We start from the raw sequence: 12,097 nt of genomic DNA, 5'->3' as shown, positions 1-12,097 counted from the left end.
AGCTTCTAAGGGCAAGGATTATTTCTTATGTTCCCGTATGTCCTTCATAGTACTTGATAACTCACAGATAGTTAATATTTGTGGTTTGATTTATTGTACATGAATGCTCTGATTAAAAGTTGGCAAAAGGAACAGAGGAAACTGAAGACATCACAATCCTTCCAGGACATCTTTGGGGAGAACCAAAGTTATGCTGCCATATTTTTGAAACAGGTCCCTGTGCTGTATCACAGTTTACTGAATGTGTCTTTTATGTAAATTAGTGGACATTCCTTGCCATTTTATATTCCTGCTAAATCAATTGCCTCACCAATGAGCCCAGGATTAAAGATCACACCATCTGTCCTTGGCAGTTTGCTAAATATCAACATGCAACATTTTGAATGCTAATTGCAAAACATTTTGTCAGGCATGTCAAAATTGTTTATTCTTTAAGACTTTATGGATCTTGCAAACATTTTCCTAAGGGACTGGTGATTGTAGAAATGAAAAGAATAGAGTTGAAGTTTAAGCTATTTAAAGTTTGGACCAAAGTTTAAAGTTTAAAATTCACAAATATGAAGTTAATAAAGCATTGAAAAAAATTAAAATAAAATAAAATTCACAAATATGAAGAGTAGAGGAAAAAAATTTTCTTCTCTGTGTACATTAGTTGAGGATAGAGAACAAAGAGACAATGCAGCTTGGGATGGTAATAGAGGTGAAAGAAATTGCCATGTTATATCCCATGATTACATTGTAGGGCTCAGAGGAAGTCAGTAGGTCAATTACCGCTATGAAATTTTTAGAAAACTGCGTTTTTCTATAAATACAAAACACAGTTTCTTTACCACAAAGTTGGCAAATTTGGGTAATATCTTGATTTAAAATGTAAACCAGTGTTTTAGGATGTCCTGTTATGTATGTTCTGAATTCCAGTGCCATGGATATTTCTTAACCCTTATTGTATGTTTATTTTTGCATTAGGTGAGAAATTCATCCACACTTCTCTTTAGTTCTCTGATCACAAGAATTTTTGGAGTTAAAAGAGGAAAGGATGAACATTCCAAAAAAAATAGGTAAGCTCCATCTGTTGCTAACTTTACTTTTTACAAAACATTGCCCTGGCCAAAAATAATTTTTAGAATTTTGCTTACTTTTGTGGATTCATTTGGAACATAATGTTATAAATATATATAGTAATTGAAGACATACTACCAAGTCTAGACCTTTGGGTTGAAAATATCCAGTCTTAGCCAATAAACTTTTTAAAAAAGCAGTTCAGCAAAAGTTTCAAGCACCTACTATGTGCAGTGCATTACTAGACATTGGGTAAGATTCAAAATTTAGATAAAGTAGAATCCCTGTACATGTGGAGTGTATAGCTTAGGAGGGAAATATAGCATATGAACTATGCTACAGTACATGGTAAATGTATTAGAGGGGTAAGACATAGTGTTCTTTGAGATCTAAGGGGGGAAAGGTTTTTACTTAATGTGGATCTGGCATGATTTCATGAAGAAGACAGCATTTAATTTGGACCTAAAAGCTGAGTAGTGAATCAAAACCCAAAGAGGAGGAAAGAGAACATTCCGGGCTTATGGAACAGCAAAACTAAAGGCCAGGGGCAAGAAATTGGAAGATGCATTCAGGGTACAGGGGTAGTCCAGTGTTGCTGGAGTATAGACACATCAAGTCAAACCAGTAAGCACTCACTAAGCCCCTACTATGTGCCAGGCATTGGGAATACAAAGAAAAATAGGAGATAATCCGTGTTCTCAAGGTGCTTATAGTCTAATGGGGAAGGGACAAACCACAGAGAGACAGGATTGAGGGGAACCTGAAAAGGCTGCTTGTGGAAAGCTGGATTTTTGCTGAGATGTGAAGGAAGCCAGGTAGGTCAAGAGGTACAGATGAAAAGAGAGAGAGTTCCAGGCATGGGAGGCAGCCTGTGAAAAGGACTGGAATTAGGAAATGGGGTGTCTTGTTCAATAAAGTGGCCCTGGATGGTCAGTCGCTTGGTTGCTCTTCTTCTTTCTCAAGGAGGACCAAAATGCCATCACTATGTCGGGGTCAAGCCTGTCTGACTGTGGCTCATAAGACCAGTATAAACTGGGCACAGATACTCTGTACGGAGGGATTGTAGAAGATGCAGAGGGGAGTATGGCATAAGAGACTAGATAGGTGAGAAGGATCAGGGTAGGAAGGGCTTTAAAAGCCAAACAGATCCTGGATCTTAGAAGTAATGGGGAGTCATTTGGTGACATGGGAAGACATGCACTCAAGGAAGATCAATTTGACAGTTGGTGGAGGACAGACTGGAAAGGGAAGAGACTTGAGGCAGGTAGCCCCACCAGCAGACTGTTGCAATGGTGACAAGAGCCTGCACCAGGGCGGTGGCAGTGTCAGAGGAGAAAAGGGAGTATCTATGAGAACTGTTACAAAAGTGAATATAAGAAAGGATATGGCAGTTGATTGGATATGGGAGTAAGAGAGAGTGAGGAGTTGGGGATGACATCTATGTCACAAGCCTGAGTGACTGGGAGGATTATACTATCTTTGACAGTAATAGAGAAGTTAAGATGAAGGGAGAATTTAGGAGAAAAGACAGTGAGTTCAGTTTGGGACATGCTGGATGTAAATTGTTTACAGGGTATCCAGTTTCAGATAATCAGTAGTTAGAGTTGTGAGAATAGAGGTCGGGAGAAAGATTCCAGGGGTGGGGAACCTGTGGCCTCAAGGCCACATGTGGCCCTCTAGGGCTTCAAGTGTGGCCCTTTGATCTGCGAAGTTTGGATTTGGTCAGAAGGCTGAACTTCAGGACCTAGAGGGCCACATATGGCCTTGAGGCCACAGGTTCCCCACCTCTGGATGGGGACGAAAGATGTGAGCATCCTATGTGTAGAGAAGATTGTGGAATGCAGGGGAACCAAATCATAGCAAGGGAGAATGTATGAGGCCCAGGACAGAGTCTCTTGGAACACCCACCCTTAGGGATGAAGATTCAGCAAAGGAAACTGAGGAGTGGTCAGTGTGGGGAGGACAATCGGGAGAGAGCAATGTCATGAAAACTAGAGGGAAGAAAAGACTTGTGGTGGGAGCAGATTGTAATCAGGTGACCAAGGTTGGTGAGTCCAAATTCTGGAGCATCTAGAATGCCGTGCAAGATTGAAACTTGACTTGATAGACAATAGGGAGACACTGAAGACTTTTTATCAGAAAAGTGGCAGGGCTGATTGAAGGATTGTTGGAAGGTGAGGAGGAAGAAGTGAGTGGAACTAGGACTGGTTGATAATGATGGCAAAGGAGAGGAGGCCAGAGGTGACAGATACTGTGGAGGGAGTGTCAAAAGAACTTGATGAGTGACTAGATGAGAGAAGAGGAAGACAGAAGAGTCACAACCGGAGTTTTAGACATGGCAGACAAGGTGAATGGCAGTATGATGAGAGAAAAAGTGGTGTCAGAAGGGAGGGGCAGGTTTAGGGGGAAAGAGAATAAGCTCAAGGAAACAAATACAGTAGGGGTTGGGTTTTTAACCTGGAATCCATGGACTTTTAAAAATTTTGATAACCTTTTAATAAAATTTTGATATTTGTTATTAAATGACAATTTTATAACAAATATTTTGATAACTAGATTTCAGCATAACTTGTTTCCTTTCTAATCCTTTTTGTTTTGTTTTCTGCATTTAAAAACATGATTCTGAGGAGGGGTCTATAGACTTCCAGGTTGTCTAAGGGGACGAAAAGTTTAGAAACTACTGCAACGGGGACAAGTATGTGATTGGACTCAAGAGCTTGGCATCTACCTGTCAAGACAAAATTTTGTAAATAACTTCTGCAGACTCTTTATAACATCTCTTTGGCACTCCTTTTCCAGACAGCCATAAATATCTTAAATCACTTCTTCCTAATGTGTCATAAATGAACACACCGTTGCTATTCATAAGTACGGCTGTAAATTAGAAGTTCTATGATAGACCCAGTGGAACCTATCCTTGATGGTACCAGCATTGATCTGTAAAGACTAAAAATATCGGGAATTGAGATAATATTTGTAAAGCACATAGCACAGTGCCTGGTTTTTAATAAATACTTGCCCCATCAGCAATATCAACCCCTTAGTTGTTTTAGATTTTCTTTGTCCCTAAATGAATTTTCTACCTTCCTCCTAAGGAGTTTTTATAAGTTTGCTCTTTGGGAGATATTTAGGATTTTTCGGTAGTTTGGTCAGGAAGCTCTTATAGACACTAGATGTCGCTGTGGCTTCACATAATTTCCTTTCTTAACCTCCTGCATGATCTCGAGCCTAGTGGGTTTCTCAGGGATCCAGGGATCAACAGGCTCATCCTTACTCCTCCACTCCAAAAAACTAAATGCAACACGATTCTTTTACTAAAATGAAATCACTTAAAATAACAGCTGTTAAAAAACGCTCCTCCTTGGTGGAAGGAAATACTCTATGGTGATGAAAAAAAATCATAAATAATAATTTTAATGGTGTGGCTTGTATGTGCAGTTTAATAAATGATTATTTGGAACTGGTAATGTTAAAATGAAATTTCACTGTCATAATATTTATTGTCTTCTAAGAAAACTTTCTTCACTACTCGGGATACATCACTTAATAGCTTTCAGCCTCAATTTTTTCATCTTTACAATGGGAATGATACTAGCACCCACCTCACAGCTTTTTTTGTGAGAATCAAGTGAAATCTATGTTAAGTGTTTTGTAAGCTTGCTATATAAATACTGGCTATTATCATTGAAGGAGGCGCACTGACCAGAAACATCAGCCTGTATGATGTACTCAGGTTGTTTGAGAATGAAATTTACTTAAAAAAAGAGTTAATTTCTTATTCTGAGTTGTTTCAAATAATGATACAAAGTATATTCTTTTGGCAGTACTGATACCATTTTCATTCTTGTTTTGCTAATTTAGTAAAGGAAACTGCCATGGGGTGAGCTTGAAACTTTCTGAGTTTAGCATTGCTTATTTCCTAAATGATTGGAAGGTGAGCTAGAATAGAAAACAATTCAGTCACATGATGAGGTTGAGATATATATAGTATATATTGAGATGATGAGATGGAGGGTAGGGTGGGGGGTGGGGTCAGACAAATAAGGGTGATGGTAAAAATTCAGCCTGAAAGTGTGTAACTCATTTTTTCCTCCCTTTTGGATGCTATGAAGGGATTTTTGGATCTCCACAAAATGGCTACTTTGTCTGGGAGATAAATTTCTAATTTGTTCTGATTAGGTTGTTTCTTTGAATGTGCACAAGGGAGATGCAGGTGGGGGAGGCCCAGCTGAAAGTGAACTGTGCCCTTTGCCAAATGTGCACTAACTAACGGTAACTGCAGGGTTGGTGTAATCTCCTTTGCTATCTCTTTGGCTATGCAAATGATGTAACCTTTCTAGAGGGAGGAAAATGAAATATTTATAGAGTTCTAGTAAAAAAAATAACTAAGTAGGATGGATCAATTGGAGGGCTTTAAAAAAAAATGGGAAGAACATTCCTTGGAAAGCCTTCATTTTAATAGTTAGAAGATTGATACAGATCATGTGTTCTGTTCTGTGAGGCCTAACTTTTGAAACTCGTCGCCTTTGGCAGTACTTAGCCATTTTGCTCTGCCAAAACCGTCATAGCCTTAAATCTGTAATTATTTTTAGCTATTCTTTTTATTCTTGAAGGTTGTTTTTCTTATGATTGCTTTTAGCTGGAATGTCAATATGTATATTGTTGGTCCTCAGGAATATTATGTCCCTTAGGGCAGGGAAATCTGTATGTATGATGCTTAGTACCAATGAGCACTTAAGATGAGCTGATAATAATGTCTGGTGAATTTTTTTTGTGGTTAGAACTTGGTACTGACTAGGACAGGGTCAGGAGCTAGACTCTTTTATAAGCCGATTAACTTTGCTTTCTTTCATGGATCCATGTTGGACTGACCACTTTGTCATAAATTCCATGATAAGCCATGGGGATATAAAGGCAAAAAATGGAGGGGAAACAATTCACTGCTCTCAGGGAACTTATGTTTTCTGTGGTGCTGTAACGCTAAATAGATAACGATTTGAGTAGGGAGCTTTCACAATTGAGGGGATCAAGAAAGACTTCCTTAAGAGATGATCCAGAACTGAGCCGTCAATGAAGCTCAGGGTGAGGAAGAAATGCATTGTAGGTCAGTCACAAGAGCTAGAGCTAGCCAAGGTCAGAGAATAGTATGTGTGGCCGGAACATAGAATGCACAAAGGGCAGCGATGTGAACAATCTGAAGATGCTTTCCATTTGGTTGGAAAGAACATGGCTTTGGAATAGGAGCCCTGGGCTCTGTCCCTGATTAACCGAATGACTTTTGGTGCATCAATGAGCTTTTCTCAACTCTTCCCCAAGTAAATGAAAAGAGTAATGCCTGCCCTGAAAAGTCACAGGATTACTGCATGAATTAAATGAGATAACAATGTTGTCAGAATGCTTTGAACAATGTTTAAAAGTGCTTTGTAAAACCAATACATCAGCCTGGTGATAGCACTAAAATAGGGACGGGGAGATGTAGGTTCTAGCGGAGCCCTGCTATTTATTAGTCGCATGACCTTGGTCAAGTTGCTAGGGCCCCTTCTGGGCCCTTTTTTCATGATCTCTAAATTGAGGAGATTAGACTAAATGATCTCTAAAGCCCCTCTCAGTCTAAAGAGTCTTTGATTGTGCCATTATCATTGCTAGAAAAACTACGAAGTGGACCGATGGCATTTTCTCCGTATGTGAAGGAAGCGTTGTTCTCTCTGTTTTTTTTTTTCCCCTAAGAAGATGGTGCTGTTTTGAACTAATGAACTTTTGTACCCATTACTCATTCACTGCCTTGCTCTGATTATCTACTTAGGACAAAGAAAAATGAGAGAAGGACCTTTTGAATAACTTCAGGGATTCCTGAAAAGCTGCACTCGTGTGTTTTGAAAGATTGGACTAAATTTGTCTTTTCTAAAACTCCTTTTCTTTTCTGTTTACTGGCACTCTCAATGACTTGACCTGAGACAATGAATAATTGATTCATTGTAGAAACAGGACCAGCTCACCTCCCTGAGTTAGAGAATGTGCAATGCTTTTAACATGTCCTTTATCTAAATAGCCAACTGGCTCACCCTTCTATTTCCTCATTCCTTCCTGGGTTGGAGTGAGACCATTTTCATTTTTTAACCCTAAATCCTGTCTCTCAAGCCATTACATGCACTATGCTTAAATTACTTGGGTCTTAGATAAGACAAGCAATGGCAATAATGTGGCAAAGAAAACAAAAATAAAACAAACCCACAAACCACCTTTGCTTTATTGGAATTTGTCTGGGATAACTATAAGTCTTACACTTGATTTCAAAATATTAACTTCAGGAGGTGTGACTAAGCGATAGCAGTTCATCTGACAATCATCTGGGGAATTTTAGTTGACTACTAGCTTGGTATGAATCATTAGTAATATGGGGACTAAAAAAGCTAATGCACTGTGAGGTTATATTAAGAGAAGTGTAGTGACCAGAAGTGACAGGACAATGTTTTAGGGCCTGGTTAGAACATCCAAAATACCATGTTCACTTTTGGGTGCCTCATGTTAGGAAGGATATTGATGACCCGGAGGAGGGCTAGAGGATTGCATACAGGATGGGGAATGGCATCAAGCTCATGACTTCAGAGAAGAATTGAAGTAGGATCATTGAGGATAGGTTGAAATAAACTGGTATATTTAGTCTGGAGAAGGGAAGACTGGGGAAGAAACATTATAGCTGTCTTCAGATATTTGAAGGGCTATCCCATGGAGGAGGGGTTTCCATCTATAATTAGAATGTGGTATCATCATATCTACATGTATAGATTTATACTCAGTCTTAGAGGGCAGCAATAGGAGCAAATCGAAGAAACTCTTTGATTCTTTGTCTTCTTTGTAAAAATCCTTATCACATTAGATACATTTATCAACTAATATTAATACAGATAATTTCTATCTGTATCAGTTAATCCATGAACATTAATTGAGCATGCCCAGTGCTGTAGGGAAATAGCAAAGAGTGCATAAGAAATTTAGCACCTGTTTTTTGAGACAGGATTAACAGAGATTAAACAGAGAATTGAAATTGTGTCCGTGCCGATGAGAATAATACAGCTAAGTGTTCAATGAAGTGCTAAACTTCCATGACATGGGCAGAAAATACTCTAGGAATTTAGAGGAAGGGAAGAAAGATGTCACTACCTGGGATAAGTAGGAAGGCCTCCATGGAAGGAGATCTCAATTAAGCTGAATAATCCAGTATTCAATAAACCCGAGAACAGCAGTTCCTTGAGGAAGAAATCATTATTTGACGAGAATTGCTGGGAAAACTGGGATGCGGTTTGGCAGAAGTTGGGGTTAAATCATTATCTCAAAGCATAGTTGGCTTCAAGTTGTCTCCCTCATTAGATGTGAGCCCCCTGATGGCAGACTCCCTGTCGTTGCTCTGGTTTGTCTTTGCCTGGCACATAGGAAGCACCCAGTAAATACTTGTAGATTAGCTGATTGAGCATGTGCCACAATAAACTCACAAGTGATATGTAATGTAATGACTAAAAGTCACACCATTACAAAAAAAAAAATTTCCATTACATGGAATTAAAAAGTTCTTATGTGAAAAAAAATAAATACAGCTTAGATAAAAAGGGAAGCTGTGAAAAATTTTTGCATTCATTATCTGTGATCTGATGACCCAGATATATAGGGAACTAACACAAATATATATGTATGCACATACATACATATATATACCGTGTTTCCCCGATAATAAGACCTATCCCAAAATAAGCCCTCCCCTTACTGTGTAAGATTCCTCTAAAATAAGCCCTCCTCCGAAAATAAGCCCTATTGAGATTGCTACTGTAGTGAAGGTGATCCCCTGCTACATTACGGTACCCTCTGTATGCACCGACCCCCCACCCCTCCCTGGAGCACGCTGGGCTCCGAGCTGCATCCAACCAGAACTGCAGCAGTGAGCGCGTCATCCTGTTCTTCCCCAGTGATTTGCTTGCTGGTGCCATTGAGAGCAGTGCCGCGGAGGAGAGCTGAGGCAGGACAACATAAGCCCTCCCCTGAAAATAAGCCCTCTGGTGTTTTTCTTTCCAAAAAAATTAATAAGACAGTGTCTTATTATCGGGGAAACACGGTGTGTGTGTGTGTGTGTGTGTGTGTGTATATATATATATATATATAAAACACCTTTATGAGTGTTACAAAATCAATTTTATTATATAAACAGCTATAAAAAATAGGTTTTCTCAGAGTTTCTAGTGTAATATCATAATACTATTATATATGGCAGATGCCTCCAATATAGAAGACCAGCACCTGCTGGTTGATTGATTGATTAACCTGTGAGCCTCTGAAGTCACTTATGTGATTCGCTGTCTAGCAACAGAGTGACTTATTGACTTACTATATTTAGATATTGGCTAATAGGGGAGAAATGTGGCCATTCAAATATCAACCCCAGTTTTTTTTAAAGTGCATTTTACTCAATATCTTATATTTTTCCATCATCTACATTTCCTACTCTATTCCTACCCAACTGCCAGAGAATCATCCCTTACAACAACAACAAAAATGTTTTAAAAGAGAAACAAGGGGCGACTAGGTGGCACAGTGAATGGAGCGCCGGCCCTGGAGTCAGGAGGACCTGAATTCAAATGCGACCTCAGATACTTAACACAAAAACTAGCCATGTGACCTTGGGCAAGTCACTTAACCCCAACTGCCCTCCAAAAAAGGGAGAGAGAAACAAAAAAAGGTTTTAGAAAACTGACCATAATATCAAAGAAGTCTCACATTATATATAGTGTTCCATATCCTTGGTCCACTTTCTCCACAAAGAAGCAGAAGAAGTTGTCTTCTTTGGGTCCAAGCTTAGCTCTTAGAATTTTGTAGTGTTTAGTTCTGATTATTTTGTTATTGTTATTATTTCCATTTCCATTGTACTAAGTCATCATATGTGTTACTTTACAGGTTCTGTTTCACTTTGCATCAGTTAATATAGGTATTTCCCAGCTTCAGTATATGGTTGTCACTTGTTATAACATAGTAATATTTAATTTCATTCATTTAACACAGTTTGTTTAACCATTCCCCAATAGATGGACATCTCCTTTGTTTTTAGTTCTGTGTTACGACTAAGAGTGATACTCTCAAGTATTTTGGTGTATGTTGGGCCTTTCTTTTTGTCATTGACCTCCTTTAGGCATATGTCTAACAGTGGAATCCCTAGGTCAAAGGCTATGCACATTTTAGTCACTTTTTTTATAATGCCCAATTACTTTCCAGAATCATACCTGTTTATTCTTTTTTTTATTAATTTATTTTAAACTTAAATACACAATAAGAAAAGAAAAAAACATTATAAACTTAAATACACAATAAGAAAAGGAAAAAAAGCATTGCCATGTGCACAGCAGAATGTAAGAGAAGATTCAAAATATATAGCTATAAATTTTCATTTAAAGAAAGCCTATATAATAAATAGTGCACATTATGTTCAAAGCTGTCTATCTTTTCTTTGTTTCTTGTTAAGTTTTCTTTTGTTTTCTGCCATGCACTTTTTACTTTGTTCTTTTTCCCTGCTTCCTCTCCCTCTTCACCCAAGAAGGCTACAATTAAATCAAGGAGACATACATACACACATAGACAAGGTGTATATGTATATACACATACACGTATTACATACACATATATGTACATCTATATATATGCATATATACAGATACATGCAAACATATATACATGCATGTATACCTGTTTATTCTTAACCCTCTGTAATTGGTAAATAATCTTATGCAAAGTACCATTTTGGGTTATTATAGTCATAATTTCAATTTGCATGAGAATTCTTGCTCTTCCAATCTGATTTCCTTTAGACTAAGCCCAATTTTTGGCAGATCATGAGTTTGTATCTCCCATTCAAGTCTTAGAATTTTAGAGCTGTGCTTATCTAGTACATTTACTTCATTTTCACACAAAAATAACCCAAGACTCAGGTAGGTGAGTGACATGTTAATATCCTTCCTTGAATTATACAGCTGCCTTAGCACATATATACCCACTGCTTTGTAGCGCCGCCCCCCCCCTCCCATACTTGGATGGATCTGTAAGTTGACAACCCCCTTCTGAATCCCATTAATGCAGCTTCTCCCTCCCCCATTGGAGCTCACAGCTCATCTATTCTTTCTCATTTGGGGCATTTGTTTTCCATGTCTTTGCAAATCCCCTCCACAGAGGATCCACCCAGTACGTCAGAGGACTTGCTGTTCCTTTAATACTTTATAACTGTCAGTACAGCACTTGAGCAATCTGTTATCCCTCACGATTGCCATGTGAGTAACTAACTTTCATTTCTAGTCATCCGTGTCATTGGTAATGTCATTCTTCCCTCTTCTAGTCACATATCTTCATTGGTAACATGCAGTCACTTGCTAAGACCTAGAAGGATGAGTGGCTGTGAACAACCAAGCTAATTCTTTAAAGACCGAGTCTGCCAGGAGAAATACCAGCTAATTTTGATTCAGATAGCTTAGAAATGAGTTAACAGCCACTGTTTCCATAAAATGTAGCATCACTCTCCTTGTATTTTTGCATCCCTGCTATTGGATGGGTAACTCTTGTAGTTAGACAGTCAACCATGTAAGTGACATCAGGGACCCAGTACTGATTTATCAGTCAATCACAAGGGTTTATTATTAAGCGCCGACTGTGTGCCAGCATTGTAGTAGAATCAAGAAGTACAAAACCAAAAATGAGATAATTTGTTCTCAAAGAGGTTGTATTCTCTTGGGAGAGATAATAATAATAAATTAAAAGTCATTTTGATTGAGTGCTTTAAGGTTTGCAAGGCACTTTACATAATGATTTCATTTGAGCCTCCTAACAACCCAATGGGTTAGATACTATTATTCCTATTTTACAGATTAGAAAACTGAGGCCGAGGGCATTTATCCCAAGCCATAGCCATGGCTAAGGAAGTGTCTGAGACAGTATTTGAATTTGGACATTCCTTATTCCAAGTCCAGCACCCCATTTGCTGTACTCACTGACTAACACGTCAGTACATATA

General features: G+C 38.5%; 1 protein-coding gene across 2 annotated transcripts in view; it reads left to right on the top strand.

Moving 5' to 3' along the window:
• Positions 1-12,097, top strand: part of THADA (THADA armadillo repeat containing) — a 460,437-nt gene that overhangs the window by 127,308 nt on the left and 321,032 nt on the right. For both annotated transcript variants that reach the window (XM_069071596.1, XM_069071597.1), the window contains exon 26: positions 967-1,058. In XM_069071596.1, the coding sequence (XP_068927697.1) occupies positions 967-1,058 (92 nt within the window). The remainder of the gene's footprint in view (positions 1-966; positions 1,059-12,097) is intronic.

This window comes from Petaurus breviceps, unplaced genomic scaffold (assembly GCF_028583685.1).
Source record: "Petaurus breviceps papuanus isolate PSGF00001 unplaced genomic scaffold, PetGlider_PUasm1.0 90842, whole genome shotgun sequence".
NCBI lineage: Eukaryota > Metazoa > Chordata > Mammalia > Diprotodontia > Petauridae > Petaurus > Petaurus breviceps.
This window is presented reverse-complemented; position numbering and strand designations above follow the sequence as displayed.